Below are 18909 nucleotides of genomic sequence, written 5' to 3' on the forward strand. Positions count from 1 at the left end.
CCCCAAACGTCGTCAGGTCGGTCATGTCCAGGAGATGTTTTTGGCTAGTTCAACATGCCAGGGACATTTTGGACGTTTTGCGTCCCCAGGATCCAAAATCTATAAATACGAGAACTACACCCCATAGTTGAGGATTGTACCTTTCTCTCTCTCACTACATTCCCATTTCTTTTAACTTGATCGTCCAAGTGTATCATAGGAACCACTCCCGTCGCATGAACAGAACGCCGAACATCTCCAATCTTCACTTCATAATGTTTTAAAATATATAGAAAATGGTCAAACTTGAATTTTTAAATCCGCTCGTAATTAAAAAGATTAGCATACATAACAAAATATTAATATTTCTCCGCCGATTGTTTTGAGTCAAGCTTCCTAGTCCGTCAATGTACCCGTAGAAGTTGAAAGAATTACAATGCCCATCTCTTCTATCAATTTTCTCCAAAGTGAATTTTTATTATCATTTTAGTCCTGCATTTTTTTGTGAATGTTAACATTTGTCACTTTTGAATTAATTTGGAAAATTGGGGACTAAATTGAAACCAAATTATAGTTGTGGAGTTAGTTTTCATAGTTGTAGAACTTAGTGTGGTAAACATACTGAGCAGATGTTTGAATACATTGACGTAACCTTTAGGTTTTAATGAGTCTGTCTGGACACTGATTTGAACCTTGCAACCTATTTAATGTACTTGTAATAACAATATTGAAAGAAACTTAGTAGCAGCAGTTGGAAGAAGAATTTTATAAATGGTTCATCATACTTTCACATAAGAAATAAATCATGAAAAGTAATAATTCATATTGGAACTTTCTTTTAATTGAGTATATTGAGCAGTAAAATTCAAGTGTTTTCAAGTTAGGTCAGTGAAATTATTATGATAGTTCATCATTGTTTGGTTGGCAAACTTCATTCTTTCTTACACTTAAAGTTAAAGAGTAAAAATTTTAACTTTTCATTTCAAACTATTCGGTTATGCCAAAATCATGGAGCCAAGATATTTTAACCCCTCTATGTGCACTGGACCACGATTTACAAAGACAACTCAACTGACACAACATGGTTGATACGATTATAATTATCTTACAATTAGATAATGTATAATCATATGGAACATACATTTAACATAATACAATTTTGACTTGATAACCTAAAATTGTCACCTATAATTTTTTTTTTTTTTTTTTTTTTTGAAACAAGCCGCCTCTAATTAGATTATGTGCTAATTTTAGTTCAAATTTGCCTAATAATTAGAATTCCAGTAAACATGTAATATACATCACATGGGAAACAAATAAACATACTTGCACGTGTATTTATTTGGTTAATTCTGGGTATATAATTAGGCTTCTGAGGGTCTCAGTAACCCAACTTTGTATGCACTAATTCCATATAAAATCATATTCAAACTAATTACTAGTACTATATAAATAATTTTATAATATTCAAACTAGATTAAATAGTATATTAATAATTGAATAGTAACAATAATTAAGTAATATACATAAAGATATAAACAATCAAAGTGAATTAGCTTAATGATTCAAGCTAAATGACTTCATTGTTAGCATTGATAAAGTGTGTGTTTCCATTCTTTGGACCTGCTTTTTATCTTTTAATTCTAAAAGGGAGATAAAAAGTGTTCGGTAAAAATTTAAAACAACTGTTTTTAACAGAAAAATCAACTAATATTTATTATCTATCAGCAAACAGGTAAACCAAACGAACCCAAAGTATTTCTAATTTTTTAGAGAGAAACAAGTAGCGGGTACGCCTGAGTATACCCTGCTCTACCCATGCCTGTCACAAATAATTTTTTAAATATCATCCCTATCCCAAACCCTTATGTATAGGGTTCTAAGTCCCATTAGAATTGAGTAGTGTCAGTAACCATTACCATCCCTACAAGAAACAAGGCAGTGGACGTCCAAAATGCATAATAACACCAATATTCCAAGACTAAGGCATGAAATTAGCTACTAAGATCTTTTAAAATGAACTAGCATCCATTCTGGTGATTCTATAAAATAAATAAATTAAAGAGGCATGAAATTACCTGGTAAGATCATAATTGCATACAAAATTGCAGCTCACTGTTGCAGGAAGAAAACTACTTGCCCAATTACATTTCTCCCACCATTACACCACACTAACAACATCAAAACCAATTCATGCCTTTATAAATATAAGGCTACATCATAATTCTTTAACTACCCAGCTGATCAGTTTGCCTTGATTTGGTACCACTCTCGCGGCCCGCACTGAAACAGTGCTTTTCTAATAATTTTGCTATCATTCATATAAGCCAGGCATTACCTAATAAAAGAAGAAAAGGACCATTTACACACAAAAAGGTACAAAATGTAGCATTGCTGTGTAGATTTCTTCTGCAGTCAATATCCACATAACTTCATCTACAGTGAAATAGGCAGTCCCAGATAAGAACTCTCATCACCAGTTAGTACTTCAACTCCTCTTCTGGAAGAGGATTGACAAAAACTCAACTAAGTTCTACAACGTTCTATGTCTGCTTCCGTGAAGCTGATCCTGCGAATGTTGTAGCTGATTGCAAGAATCATCTACAGAATCAATCCATCACATTTTCGTATACGAAAATGAGGAACGGTTGCATGTTAGAGAACTCTTCAACATAACATTTTCCCATCACATAACTCACCCAAACTTTGCATTACAAAAAAGAGGCAATGAATGAAGACCACAAAAACTTATTCTCACAACAGCTTAACCAATTGATTGATTAATTGGTTACTTGATAATTCAGAGTTTAATAATGGACTTTTATTTTCTATGCAGAACTTTAAACAAGTCAACATGATAATCTGAAAACTCGTAAACGATCATTATTTTAAGTAATGCAGATGTTGTTTTCTGTGCCTCTTCTTTCTGGAGATAATGTAAAAATATGCAAGTCAAAATAAAAGATATATATCACATTCCGCAATTATGAACTTGCAAAAAAGTTCTAAAACTAAAAGAAACTGGGTTTCAGTCCAATTGAGATATAACAAAAATTGCTCAATTTAAAAGTTGATCAGGATCGGCATCATGGAAATAGTATTACCATCATTCATGCATAAACCAATCAACAAGGATAAAAGATCTGATCATAAGGAAAGGTGACTCACTCTCAGCTGACAGATTAGCAATTCTATCAAGTGCCTGAAGAATATCTCTTTCATGCTCCTACATCAAATTGCAAAATCACAACCTTAATATTAAAAAATTGACAATCAGGCATTCTTTATCACAAAGTAAAAGTTCACTCATGCAAGTGAAAGTTCAATGCTTCAACTGAGGGAAGTGATATTACCCCTAGAATTGACATGGCTTTCTGAAGTTGAAGAGGATCAGGGTTTCCTCTACCAAACGCCATCTGCTTGACCTGTGTGAGACACAAAAGTTTCAGACATTACAAAGTAGAGAGCTAAACATGAAAATTAAGAACTCGTTTTCTAATCACAATGACTGAATATTGTGAGAACTTGACTAATTGACTAAATATCACATAAATATTAACTCCCACTGGTACAAACTACAAAAAGGACATAATATCCAACTTAATTAGCAAAATCTGGATTTTACAAATGGGCATTCAGGCAACTGCTGGAAACTAGGCATCGATTATAGATTGAGTGCAGTGCGTGCACAAGTCAATCATCTTCAATTACAGAGAAAATAACTAAAAAATGAAATTTATAATACTTATATGTCAAAGGAGAAAATTACAAGTTTTCACACGCCTTTAGGGGCTGAAAACATGGATTAGTGCAGTTAGACATTAAGTGTGGGTTCATTAGCAAATATAACCTATGTTGCACGGAAACACCTGTTCAGTACGTTTCCACATTTTGTGTCCGTTTCCGTTCCTTTTCGGTTTCCTACCTATATTTTTTAGAAATAATGTTTCCAGCACACGCCTTTAGGGGCTGAAAACATGGATTAGTGCAGTTAGACATTAAGTGTGGGTTCATTAGCAAATATAACCTACGTTGCACGGAAACACCTGTTCAGTACGTTTCCACATTTCGTGTCCGTTTCCGTTCCTTTTCGGTTTCCTACCTATATTTTTTAGAAATAATGTTTCCAGGAAGCCTTGGCGCAACGGTAAAACGTTGTTGTCGTGTGACCAGAGGTCACGGGTTCGAGTCTTAGGAGCGGCCTCTTGCCAATTAAATTGACAAGGGAAGGCTTGCTCCCAATACACCCTTGTGGTGGGACCCCTCCCCGGACCCTCGCTCAGCGGGGACGCGTATTGCGACCGGGCCGCCCTTTAATGTTTCCAGGAAGCCGTTCCCGTTTTTCAGTTTCAGTTTCCATGCAACATAGACTATAACTCAAGAGATCATAGCACCAATCAAACTGTAGAAAAGGATAAAGAAATTCCAATGAACAATTAACAATTAACAATTAACATTGGCATAATATATACAAGATAATTGGTTTTCACTTGTCACTGAAAATAGATAAGTGCTGCTGCAATATCATATTAACATCAGCAAACCAATCCCAAAGGAAATTTGCAAGGCAGTATTTCAAACTCCAGTATCTTCTTTTCAACCTCATGAGTGACCTATTCAAATTGAACAGCTGCAACAAGAACAGCAGACTTCTTTCATTCCCATTGACCACCATGGTTTTACAGATTAAGAAAAAAAAAAAACAATTTGAATATATTGCCACGTGATGCACAAGGAGCTAGCAATAGATACTATGGTGCATCACAAGTTTGTAATGACCACAAGCATACATGCTTGAGAGCATAATTAGCAAAATCAATGCGATCAGTGAACGAACTGCTGTTATGGAAGTTCAATATTTGTAATTGAAATAAGAATGGAAGTAACAGCAATAACATTGCAAAGGCAATGTTTGTCATGTTGATATGACATACAAGGTGGCTGGAACTGGATCTAAAGCAACAGCAGGGACTGCAGCATACTAGGAGGAAATACATAAGATGGAGCTTAAATGCAGGTGAGCTAAGGGGTGAGAGTTTAGTAATAAAATAAAGGTAATCATGCTTAGGCTGCTAAGGCTGCTGTGAGAACTACATGGCTGCTAGTAGGGTCTCTATGTTTGCTTAATTGTAGAGTAATTTACGCATAACCTTGAATATATATGTGTGTATTGCTCTTAAGTAAATCATATTATGTAGTCTTTAGATTACATGGTATCCCATGTATTCCTTCCTATTTACATGGTTTTTTACAAGTAAGATCAACCTCTTCCAGGGATTTGTTCCCTTCACCTTCTGAAAACAAACATGTTAGCAGAATAGGCACACGAGAGCAAAAGATCAATAAAAATGAAAATGAAACAGATGGCCTTATTTGGGTATATAAAAATAGAAGTACTCTTCCTTAAATGTCACCAAAGAAGTAACAACATAAGCAATACTTTAGTGCCTTTGTAGCTTTGCCAAGGTGAAATTCTAAAATAGTTTGCCCAAGAAGTTTATTAATGTCCAAACCATAGACTTCCAGCTATATCTAGGGTTAATTACAACCATGGTCCTTCAACTATCAGAAATGGAACCTAATTGTCACCACATTTTATTTTGTAACAACCAACCCCCCCCCCCCCCCGGTGGTTTGACATTTGTCACAATTGTTGTCCTTTTGACCTAAAACCAAGAAACCCAAAGGGCCAAAGATGCCATGTGTGGGTGCCATGTCAAGCATTTTTAACCATGTGGAAAGAAAAAGAACAAAAAATAATTTTTTCTCACATCCCTAATCCTAGTGTCAAAACTGTAGTGACTTGAGATCCACGTGGCATTTAATGTATTTGCTAAATTCAAGTCAAAAGAAATAAAAGTCAATCCGTGAGGGGTTTCTCATTAAGAATTAAAGAGTTATGGCAATTCCGTTCCATTTTTTATAGTTGAAGGACCATGGGTGTAATTAACCTGCTATATCTATATCGTCAAGGTGTCGAAAGTAGTATCAAGCAACAAGTTGGCAGTTTTGCCTTCTGCTACTACTACTAAAACTTGGTAACACCTGCATCCCTTTCTTCTAACTAACCTCAACTTCTTCAAACTTGAAAATAGACTAGCCTCATTCCACACGTTTGGAGCTTCTACCTACAACCTAGATGGCCAATTAAAAGACATATCTACAATACTGAGGGTGATGCTGATACTCACTTAGCATGCATGATCTTACAAAAGTTACAGGTATAGTACATCAAATGGTTTCTTCAAATCAGCCAGCAAAGCAACTATGCTGCTGCATCAAACTTTAATCAGTAAGTTCTATTGATGAGTATCTGTGCTCATGTTAATTAATATAACAATGAAAATACTTAAAGATAATAATAAAAAGGTTCAATGGAATGAATGACGAAAAATTAGGAAGGTTAATATCAATGAAATATAATTCAAATATGAGAATCCAATAAAAATAATGAAGCAAACTTTAGATGCCAAAAAAATATCTTTTGCATAAATTTTAATCATGTCATCACGGTGAAAATCTTTATTTAAATTATTTTCTTTTGAAATATATGTATATATATATATATATATATAATTCACTTACAGAAAATCAGGATCCAAATTAAAGTATAATTCACTGTGCAAACTTTTTATTTTCTATCAGCGGCTGCCTCCATAATTCTCATATAAAAAGCTACTTCAATAATATTATTATTTTTTGGTAGAATCAAAAGACACTTGCATTTAATTAAGTAAACCTTATGACCTCAGCAAGGTTGTACCTCCAAATTAAAGGAATTATCCAAGATTGGTCAATTTAAAGCATATAAGACATAGAAACGATTTTGCATACTATTTTCTACTTAATATATATACATATGAAATGCAGAAAAGTAGATGAATCATTTACTAGTGACTTTTCTGTACTACAGAGTACAGAGATGCCGACCATCACTTGCTACACATGAACTTAGAAAAGTTACAGCTATAGAACACCGAATGGTTCCTTCAAATCTGCCAGCAAAGCAACTATAATGCTGGATCCAACTTATACAATAAGTTCTGTAACATGATGAAAATTTGTGCTGCCTCACCTCATGAATAATTTTATCTGTCGACCGAATCTGAATGGGATCTGAGCCATTCTTAAATTTACCAGTATGAATTGCAGGAACACCATGTAAATAGGATTGTGATGATCCTTCATGTTTGTTACCAAGTAGTTCTGGAAAATTATGATTAGCAATCTTTCTAGGATCCACAGTGGAGATTGCTGCCAGCTCAAAACAATACTGATCTTGTCTGAAGTGTGCCTACAGAGACCAACAAATATAGTAATTAGTTTGAATTACTACAGAGACCAATCTTTCATCAGAGACAGCAATAATACTACTGGTTCCCTTGATGATCATAAGTTGAGGCTTTTCAAATGAAGGGATCTAATTTCAGCTCTAAATGGTAGATACACCCCAAAGATTTTTGACATTCCAAGTTCAACCTCAGCCTTGGGCAGTCTGTTTATCCAGAAAGGATTCTTGGGAAGACTCCTTCCAGAAATCCAACATCAAATGCCTCATTGTGTTTGAAGACACACTAAATGCAATATGATGAGGATTCTCCATCATGAGCATTTTCAACTTACTGGTTCTGACGAAGGAATCGTCGCTGAAAAAGGTTTATCATGTGACAAATATTTCCGAGGTTTTGCAAGGGGAGGACGACCAGGTAGTGTCTTATTTGGGGGAATAACATGGCCAGGAACGTTCATGTTAGTCGGGAGTGATTCATGAGCACCTTTACGCCACTCCCTGCATTATTGAGGATAAAGATCACCCACATATTGAACAATATCAAAATGATCTCAGAAAGATGCAACAAAATATGAGGGAAACGGAGTGAACTGCGAACACCTTATCCTTTTCACTGATTCATCTGAACTGATTTGTCCAAGAATTTGACCATGTTCAGAGTCAGTTACATTCAGTTCTTTCCGAAGCGCTGTAATAAGTCCCACCTTTTCCTGTAAATTTTAGGTAGATAATAAAAGCAAACATAAAAACTCGCAAATGGTAAAGCTAGCGACAATCCAAATCCTATGTAAGTGAATTAGTAAGGAAGCTTCAAAGGGGCATACCCAGGAAAGGAGATCGGATTGAGCAATGAAAGCCCTCAAGACAAAATAATATGCTTCTTTTTCCATTCTCTGGATTTGGAATTTAATGTCCATGTTATCCCCCTCACAAGAATCTTTCTGGAAAGGCATCCTTGAAGCCCCAGTATTCATCATGCCGTGCATCATAGCTTGCCCACGACTTCCTGAAATGCATACCAAATAAAACAGTGAAACTTGTTGGGAACTAGAGAGAAATAAAGTTCAGCAAAGTCTAATGTTTCAACATGTATAATAAAAGAGAAGGCCTGCATTTAACTTATTGACTTGTTCAAACTTCCATTTGAAGGAGCCAAAGTTCCTTTGGGCGTATAGAGTATTTCTTCTACAAAACCATAGGCTACTTTAGCCCAGAGGCAAGAAGGTATGTAGGATAGAAATAGTTTACTCAATTGTACAGTTATCTTTCTCAATGAACTTTAGTCGTTTGAAATGTGCCAAACTTATTTTTCATGCTCCCACGCTCATACTGAGAAATCTGGCCAACATTACGGGTTTTTAACTAATTTGGAGCAATGAATAATCTTCCCATCAAATTGAAAACTTTTGATGAGCATAATGAAGCGGAAAGGTATCGTGTTATAGACAAGAGTAAGCAGAATCTTCCACCCCATGATGTGATAATGCCCCATAGCAAGATTTTAACTAAGTATATAATTATTTCCCTTCCAAACATTATTAAGCAAAAAGGTTGATCTTTCAACACGAACTCATCTCCCATATTTCAAAAAGATTTCATTTCAACCTGAACCAATTAGTAATGATCCTATCAACTGAAAAGCTTAGTAAACATTCCAAGCAAGAAGGAATGTAATACTAGATTATAACATCAATAATCAATGTTATCGTTTCCAAAACTCTACAAATTGGAGGGCTCCCATGAGAAATAAATAGTTGTCCTCTCTTGTTCTTCCTTAGTTTGAAGAAAATTGTTCTAAAGACAAGTAATATAAGAGTTACGTTGAAGGGAATATTAGCCTCAAGAAAGCTCATGGCCTCAAAACTATAAAAGTCAGCATTTTAAACAAGCATGCACCAGTGGTACCATGTTAGTGAGAGGAAAAAAAAAAAGAATCCTCCTGATTCTGAACCATTATGGTATATAGAACAATAACATTCTTCAAAAAGATATTCCCTTACTTCATGTATGGATATAGTAATTTATGCTATTTCTTGTCCATTTTTTAATCATAAAATATAATTCTTCTATCCAAAGCTCGCTAGTGGGTCTAGCATGTCCCCAAATTTCCAAGCAACCCACAAAAATTGATACTTTATCCACACAGGCGCCTAATATGCAACCCCACACAAAGCATATTCAATACATTGCACAGGAGATAATTAAAAACTCGTTTTTCTTATGTGGGTCTGCATATGTAAATTTATAATAATTAATCTCAAGCAAACCCCACCAAATTATGATGTTGACTACATCTCCCCAAAACCCTATCGAACTCGTAACTTTAAAAAGTAGTAGCAGAGTACAAACTCCAGCTCTGCTCCAGAAAAGCATCTTCGCCGAAAGGAAATCATTTAACTTTTGATCCCAAGAGAGGCAAAATAAATTAACCTGCTGAGCTTAAAGGGGCCCATGAAACTTTAGAAATGAATTTTTAAGCGCTTTTTCCTGTTTCAAACTGGAGAGCAAGGAGACGAAAGAAGATAAAGAAAAGGAAGTGAGAGTTACCAGCAGGCTGGTTGTTGGAATTGTAACAATCCATAGGAAAAGTTTTTCACTTCAAAGTGGATTTTAAATGTGCTGAATCGGAAATGGGGAGTTTGTGAAGCGTCACCGATGTTTGCTTTGCTTCGCCGGAATTTATGGCGGGAACAAAAACCCTACCGACATGCCGGCGAATATGCTGAGTGGCTTCTTTTTAGTTTTGGAACTGTAGTATGTATGACTCTTGTTTTAACTGTGTGGGTCTAAATTATGTAAATTCTTACCATGGTTAGTTGGTCACCCTTCACCTGTTTTTTAAGATTCGAAAAGAAGAGAATATGGATATCCAAAACAAAAAAAATAATAAATAAAGTTGAAATAAAACCCATGTGTTTCATAAAGGACTGTGGTTTACTTTTTGTCAAAACAGGGACTGAGGTTTTCAACTTTAGCAAAATAAAGACTTTTTCGATTGATACTATTAAAATCACCCTTGACAACTTCAAAAATGACATATTTTAGGGTAATTAATTTATTAGTCCTTATATTTTGACAAAACACACTGTTTAGTCCCTGTATTTTTAAAAACACACGGTAAAATCCCTAACGTTTTTCTCGGTGAACTGTTTAGTCCCTAACGTTTTTCTCAGTGAACTGTTTAGTCCCTGCCGTTAGACTCATGAAGATTCTGTTAGTCAATTTGGATTTGCGTTCTTCTTTTCCTTTATTTTCCTTTCCTTTAAACTCTAATGCATCTGAAATCAACTTTGAGTGTTCTTTTTCTTGATTTTCTTCTTAATCGTTCAAATTCGTAAGCATTGGGTCTGTTCTTTTTTTTGTTCTCCATACAAATAGCTTCTTCTTCTAAATTGGATTTCCTCTTCTGAAGTTTGAAGGTAAATATAGTAAAGCGTAATTTAATCATTTCCGAAGTCATAAACGGTAAAAAATCTAACAAACAGACGGAAGGACTAAACAGTTCACTGAGAAAAAGGTTAGGGACCTTACCATGTGTTTTTAAAAATATAAGGACTAAACAGTGTGTTTTATCAAAATATAGGGACTAATAAATTAATTACCTCATATTTTAAGAACTACTAATATTCTAAGCAACTTTAATTCTTTTTTTTATTTTGAGATTATTTAGATGATGTTTGGTAAAGAGAGAGAAAGTTAATGTTTAGAGAGAGAAAGTTCCAAAAAAGATGATTTTCTAAAATTGAAAATGTAGTTCTATGGAAAATATGACATTGAACAACTTTAATTCTTGAAAATTTTCATTTTCAAGTCGTTAAAGATAGTTTTAATAGCATTATTAAAAGTGTGAAACCTCAGTCCTTGTTTTGACAAAAAGTAAACCACAGTTCTTTATTTAAAAATTAGTGAAACCATATGGGTTTTATTTGAACTTTCCCAAAAAAAAAATGCTAATTCAAAAACTATGTTTTTTTTTTATGTTTTTTGAGTTATTTTATTTCTTGTGAACTCGATCAATCCATCACCTTATTACTTAAAAAATTATATAGGCAAATGTTGGAACTTCGACAAATACAAAAAAAAAAATGCTAATTCAAAAACTATGTTTTTTGAGTTATTTTATTTCTTGTGAACTCGATAAATCCATCACCTTACTATTTAAAAAATTATATAGGCAAATGTTGGAACTTCGACAAACATATTTTAAATTCCTTAAAAATATGAAACATCTATTTCTTTCTTGTAATAATTAATAAAATACTTCTTCTTACAAAAACAAAATACTTTTCCATCTTAAAAAATATTATAGGTCTGCATGAAATATTTACTTGATTTTCTTATGTTTATTTATTTAGAAAAATAAATTAACAAAAAAATTTAAATTAACAAAAAAATATTATGCGTCTGCATGAAATATTTACTTGATTTTCTTATATTTATTTATTTAGAAAAATAAATTAACAAAAAAATTTAAATTAATTGTTGAAAATGTTTCACACTTTTAAAAAAATAAAACATTTTTCAAAATTGTTTAGAATTCTACTTTATTTATTTTTACCTTTTTGAAAATAGTAGCTATCCATCACTGTTTTTCGTTTTTCGATGTTGTATTCAAATACCAAAAAATATTTTATTTTCCAATCAAAAAATCTCTCTTACCTCAAAACATACTATTTCAATAAATAAATATGGACTTTAATAAAAAAAATGGTGTGTTATAAAATTAATTAAATGTTTAATACTTTTTCTAATTTTACTTTTAATAATTGTTACATTAAACAATTGAAAAATGGGGGTAGAAGAAGAAGATAAACATGGGAAGAAGATGAGTTTTTGCGATTTGAATGACAGCTACTTAAAAGAAAAAAAAAAGTAAAGAAGAATGAGGTACGAACTTGAAACTTTGAGAGTACAATTGAAGGAGATATGGAATCCGTAGAAGATAAATATAGGAATAAGAAACATATATTGGATATTGATTGGAATTTATATAATGATCATGAGTTTGATTTGAACAAATTTTCGAATAAATAAAATGATAATTATAAGAAAACAGGAATTCAACAAACAATAAGGATGTTGCTGGAAATTCATTTAAACATCACAAAACAATATTTTTATTTCTAAAATAACAAACACACGAATAATTTGTAAAATACAAGAAAACGGAAACCAACATTACTTAAATATTGTTTTCCAACATTGCTAAAATATCAAACGTTATATATACAATACATAAGGAAATAAATATCAATTTCCTTCAATATAAGAATATTATCGCCATTTAATCTCTCGATAAAAAAACAACGAAGAAGTAGCAAACGAACTCTGATATTCTATTCCAAAATCAATCATTGAATTATGATCACAACATCTTCATTGTGTTCCCATTTAAAATACAAAAATCCAACACAATTTAAAATATAATTCAAAAAGATCAAAAAATGCAATGAAATAATGTAGCAAATAATAATTAACATTTACTACAACATTGTCATAATTCTCATTCGAATAAACATCTAAAAACCAATTCAAAATATTTGAAAATGACTTCAATAATGAAAACAAATATACATCAATTTCATTCGCTTCCATTGAATTTCAATATTATGTAAATTCAATGAAAGTGAAATAAATTCAATCAAAGAAAATAAATTGGGCTAAAATCACAAACAAATTCAATGAAACAAATAATAAAAAGTGAAAATTATATGGTATAGTTTAATTTTGTTTCAAAAGAAGTAATATAGAAATCATAAGCAAAATAAATTATTCTCAAATCAATTCAAAGTGTAAAAAATAACTAAAATTGAATGAAACGCACTAAAAGAAATACCATAAATTAATTGAAAACGTAAATGAAAGTAAAATAATTAAGTACTATTGATTATAGAACAGAGACGTTTTCGGATGAGAGAAAAGAGGGTGAGGGATAGGTCATCGGAGAGGGCGGTGACAGGCGGGTTGGTCGGATCGGGAGGCGGGGACAAGTTTAGAAGGGGATCTGGGTTCGGATGGGGATAGGGAGGGAAGACGAGGGAGATTGGCGGGGTTGTTATTAGGGTCTGGCTGATCTGGTTTGATTGTGGAAGGGATGCGCCAGCGCGCCGATCGGTAGGGGGAGAGGGTATAGAGCAGGGGGAGGGCGGCGTCGGTAAGGCAGAAGGAAGAGGGGCAAGGCGCGCAGAGGTCGTGGGCGTGGTGGGTGATGGTGCTTGGCCAAGGAGCGGGGAGAGCAGGTTGTTGGCGGGGCAGGAGGCTTGCGGCTTGCTGGCTGCGGGCGCTGGAGTTTCGACGGGTGCAGGCGCAAGAGGGTTTCAGGCCCAGGCTGGTGGCGGGGTGTCGGATGGGAATTTGGCTGTTAGGGGAGTTCAATTTCAGGTGGAAGAGGCGACCGTCAAGGCCCCGTCTGTTGTGAATGGGTCTCCTAGGTCAAATAGTGGTTTGGTGATCAAGAATAATTCCGATCTAGGAATGGGGAAAATGTCGTGGAAAGATACGGTCGTGGGAGTGGTCGAGGAGGAGCCGTTTTTAAATGAAGGTCTTATGGAGGATGATTCGGATGGGTTTTGTTCTGATTCAGACGAGGAGGATGGTGAACAAGACGATCCTTTATGCCCTGTGATTCGGCTTTCCTCGGCCGATAAGCGGGCTTTTAGGGCTAAATGGAAGTTATCTTTAATAGTGACGGTGCTTGGAAAAATAATTAGTTTCAATTATTTCGCTCAGAGGATCCAGGCACAATGGGCTAAAAATGAAAAGTCAGTATTATTGACTTGGAAAATGATTACTATGTAATTAAATTTACCCGGGCTGAGGATTATAATACAGTGATTAATGGGGGTCCTTATATTATTTCTAATCAGGTTTTGGCCTTAAGGCCATGGGCTCCTAATTTTAATCCGCATGATTGTTCGGTGAGTAGAATTCTGACTTGGGTAAGATTTCCGAGCCTACCAATCAAATATTATAATGAAACCTTTCTTAATAAGATAGGTGGGTTAGTTGGCAAAGTTCACCATGTGGATAAAACTACCATTGGGGCAGTCAGAGGCAAGTTTGCAAGAGTTTGTATTGATATTGACCTTGTTAAACCCCTTTTGTCTAAATTCTGTGTTCAGAATACGGTTTATTTTATTGAGTATGAAGGTTTACATAATATTTGTTATGAGTGTGATATGTTTAGTCATACTTATGAGGGATGCCCTAAGAGGGAGAAGGTGAGGGAAGAGGTTGTTGAAGCTGCTAAAGTGAGAAAAGGAGGGATTCAAGGAGATGGGAGGAATTTTGGCCCCTGGATGGTTGCTAAGAGGTCGGGAAGGCGAAGGACACGTGCGTCAGTGGTTCAGAATCGTCCTCCGGATATCAACATCGATTCTGCTCCGATCCAATCTAATCCATGAGTCAAGGAGAAGCCTCGGCCAAAGGAGAAAGAAGGGTCTGGTGCTGCTCCGACTATCGCTTCAGGATCCAGATTTGGGGCTCTCTCTATTGAGGATGAGCAAGACTCTGACCATTATAACGAGCATATTGAGCTGAGCATGCCAGGTTTGGAATCTGCTGAGCCGATGATTAACATTGTGGAGGCAGTTAATCCACTTTTTGTATCCAAAGAAGAGGCCCAGGAAGGCACCCAGGTTCATACTTCACAAGTAAAAGAGAAGGATAAAGAGGTTAGTATCCCTAAACCCTGTGTTGAACCCAGTAAAGGGAATGCTATAGGTGTTAATAAAATGAGTATGAAAAAACCGAAAGGTAATCAGAAAAAGATCCATAATCCTATGGATTTGTTGGATAAGAGGGGGCCTGCTGGTACCTCTTCGAGGCTCTTAGGAGCCCCTAATAAATACCTGGTTTAGGGTGTTGGGCTGGGGGTCAGTAGTCTTCCTTTTGATGGATTTGTTTGTGTGGAATGTTAGAGGAGCGGCTAGCAATGCTACCCGTATCCATGTGAAAGATTTAATTAAACAATTTAACTCTTCTTGTTTTGCTTTAATGGAAACTAAGATCAGTGGAGCTAAAGCAGATGAGGTGGTTAAAAAGTTTAGGAACTGAAATTGTGTTAGATCGGAAGCTACGGGCCGGGCTGGTGGGATTTGGCTTTTTTGAAAGCCAGATCGTGTTCATTTTGATATCATTAGTATGGATAAACAGTTTATTCACAGTAAAGTTAGCTACCCTAGTAATAAACCTTTCTTTATCACTTTTGTTTATGTTGATCCTGTCCAGGCCAATCGTAAACGGCTGTGGGAGGTTCTTTATACTATGAGCGTTAATTTGGATGATTCTTGGTTTGTGGCTGGGGATTTTAATGACATTGCCCTTATGAGTGATCAAAGAGGGGGTGGCAATCACTATGTAAATCGTTGTCTTAATCATAAAAAGAGTATGGATTTGTGTGGGCTATCGGATCTGGGTGTCGCTGGTCATAAGTTTACTTAGAAACGAAATAGTACTTTTGTTCGTTTAGACAAAGTTTATGCTAATATTTTGGCCCAAAGTATATTCCTGAAGTGTCTGTGTTAAATCTTCCTTTCCGTCACTCTGATCACTGTCCTATCTTAGTCAAGCTGGTGAGAGGACATCGGCCTAGAGGGGATAGACCTTTTAGATATCAAGTGGCTTGGGAATCTCATCCTGAGTTTAAAAACTTTGTTCAGGATAATTGGAAACCTCATTCTAATGTTTTACAAGCAGCTGAGGGTTTTAGAAATAATGTGGTGGGATGGAATAAGAATATCTTTGGCCATATTATCAGAAGAAAGAATAAAATTTTGAGAAGAATTGAGGGCATCCAACATTTGTTAGAGATTAGATTTGATCACAGTTTGGATGGTCTTCTTAGAACTCTCCAAAAGGAATTGGAAGCTGTGCTTAGGCAGGAAGAATTACTTTGGTTTCCAAAATCTAGGAAAGCTTGGATTAAAGATGGAGATCGCAATACTAGGTATTTTCATCTCTCTATTGTTATTAGGAGACAGAAGAATCGAATCGATGTTATCAAAGATCTAAATGGAGAATGGGTTTATGAGGATGAGGACATTCGTCACCTGACCCTTAATTTCTATAAAGAGTTGTTCAAAGAAGACCCCGTGGATCTGGATAAAGCTCTGTCTAAAACTACGTTTCCCAGTTTGGGAGATGATAAAGTTCGTGAAGCCTTCCATCCTATTGACCAGAAAGAGATTGATCAGGTAATCTTTAGTATTGGAGCTACTAAAGCTCCTGGAGTTGATGGTCTGCCTGCTGGTTTTTTTCATAAACACTGGGAGACTGTTAAAGAAGGCATTTATAGTTTTATTAAAGGAGTTTTTAGTGGTTCCGATGACATTAGACTTGTGAACAAAACTCTTCTGGTTCTGATTCCTAAAGTAGAGAAGCTGTCTTCATTCCTTTAAATGAGGCATATTAGCCTTTGTAATGTGCTTTATAAAGCTATTACCAAAATTGTGGCTAATAGACTCCGGGGTGTTCTTCCTGATATTATCAGCCAAAATCAAGGCAGTTTTGTTCCTGGGAGACAAATGATGGATAATGTGGTTATTGCCCAGGAGATGGTCCATTCTATGAAAATAAAAAAGGGTAAGAGGGGTATTGTGGCTCTTAAATTGGACATGGAAAAAGCTTATGATCGTCTAAACTGGAGTTTTCTTATTGATAGTCTGAAGAGAGCAGGGATTTCGGATAATTAGAGGAGTTTAATTGAGGTCTGCATTTCTTCACCTGTTTTTCAAGTTTTGATTAATGGAGATATGTCTGAGGAATTTCCTCCTTCCTGGGGTATCCGTCAAAGGGATCCTATGAGTCCTTTTTTATTTGTAATTGCAATGGAGAGGTTGACTCACCTTATCCAAGATACCGTCGGTAATGGGATTTTTCATCCGGTGTCAATCAATAAATTCTGTCCCCAGATTACTCATTTGTTCTTTGCTGATGATGTTATGATCTTTGTGGAAGGCAAGGAGGAGCAAATTGGTGTGATTATGGATATCCTTAACTGCTTTTGCTCTGCTTCTGGCCAAAAGCTGAATATCCAAAAATCCCGGATGTTGTGTTCTAAAAATATGAGTCAAAGAGTTTGCAAAAGGTTGAGTGAAATATCTGGTATTCCTCTGACTAATTCTTTGGGTAAGTACCTAGGGATTCCCCTCCATAGTGATAGAGTCTTTAAAGCTTCTTTTAAGGAGACGTTGGATAAAACTAATAGTAAATGTGCCATTTGGAAAGCTAAGACTCTTTCGCTTGCGGGCCGCCTTTCTTTAATTCAGTCAGTTAATTGTGCGGTTCCTAATCATATTATGCAAGCTTGTTGGCTGTCTGAGCCTGTGCTAAATGATCTTGATAAAATCAATCGTCGTTTCCTGTGGGGGAATCTGAGGAGGGAAAAAAAATTCACCTCGTTCCTTAGAATGAGGTCTGTCAACCTAAAAATATGGGAGGTTTGGGGATTAGGAAAGCCAGAGATAACAATAAAGTGTTACTGATGAAGCTTCTATGGAGGATGTGGCAACTTTCGTCTGCTCTTTGGGTTCAGCTATTGTGCGGGAAGTATAGAAAGGATAGGATCTTTGGGGGTCCTAAGGAGAGAGTTATTAATTGTTCCTTTCTTTGGAAAGGCCTTAGTGCTGTGTTTATAGAGTTTTGCTCTGAGATTGGCTGGGATGTGGGTAATGGTAAGTCAATTAGCTTTTGGAATGATATTTGGATTGGTAAGAAGCCTTTATTAGAGGTTTGTGAGTCCATTCCGCCTGTAGATATTCGAAATTGGAGGATTGCGGATGTGGTTGATTTTGAGGGTAATTGGATTTGGTCGAGGTTCGATTCTTACCTCAATCTGGAAATGCTCCTGAAAATTAGAGGAATCAAAGTTAGTAGCAAAGAGGAGGATAGGGATGGTCACTGTTGGTCTTTGACAAACAACAGGGCTTATTCCTGTAAATCTGCTTTTGAGGCCTTTAATCAAGGATTGGAGACTCTGCACCCAGAGTTGTGGGAAAATATTTGGGACTTGAAAGTTCCATACCGTATTAGGAGCTTCTTGTGGCTTGGTGTTAAAAATAGGCTGCTTACTAATACTGATAGGAAAAGGCGTCATTTGGTGGAGTCTGGAGCTTGTAGTAGATGCAGTGGGTATGAAGAAACCATTTGCCATACTCTTAGAGATTGCGTTAAGAGTAAAAAGGTGTGGAGGAAAGTTCTCCCTGACCAGTTGTTGTCTGCGTTCTTGTCCCATTCTGATCTTGACTGGTTTATTGATGGTGTTAGTGGGAAACTGCTGGCTGATCTTGAGCATGGTGTTACCATTTTTGCGATTGTCTGTCACCAGATTTGAAAATGGAGAAATGAGGAGATTTTTGGAGGAGAAACTGTTGTTATGCCTAATCTTTTTAATTTCTTCTCCAAAAAGATTTGGACTATTGTGGATAGCTTCAAAGAGGACACTTTAGTTGGGTCTAATCAGAGGAAGGATGTCCATCTCTTTGGCTGGAGTAGGCCTAGCGAAGGGGTGGTGAAATTAAACACGGATGGCTCTTGCCTAAAAAATGGTAAAATTGATGCAGGAGAGGGGTGTTGAGAAATGCAGGAGGTGGTTGGTTGTATGGGTTTGCTCAGAATTTGGGTATAGGTTCTTCATTTTT

At 35.7% G+C, this 18909-nt stretch overlaps 1 protein-coding gene across 1 annotated transcript; it reads right to left on the bottom strand.

Annotated features, from left to right (window-relative positions):
• Positions 1-2044: 2044 nt before the first annotated feature.
• On the bottom strand, positions 2045-10099 carry LOC136206918 (protein EMSY-LIKE 4-like). Its single transcript, XM_065998126.1, has 8 exons — positions 9818-10099; positions 8095-8276; positions 7871-7980; positions 7603-7768; positions 7055-7273; positions 3333-3404; positions 3148-3205; positions 2045-2580 (listed from the first exon to the last, which is right to left on the bottom strand). Exons 1-8 carry the CDS (start codon positions 9849-9851, stop codon positions 2513-2515), a joined length of 909 nt encoding a protein of 302 aa, XP_065854198.1. The 5' UTR covers positions 9852-10099; the 3' UTR covers positions 2045-2512.
• Positions 10100-18909: the final 8810 nt, after the last annotated feature.

This window comes from Euphorbia lathyris, chromosome 9 (assembly GCF_963576675.1).
Source record: "Euphorbia lathyris chromosome 9, ddEupLath1.1, whole genome shotgun sequence".
Lineage (NCBI taxonomy): Eukaryota > Viridiplantae > Streptophyta > Magnoliopsida > Malpighiales > Euphorbiaceae > Euphorbia > Euphorbia lathyris.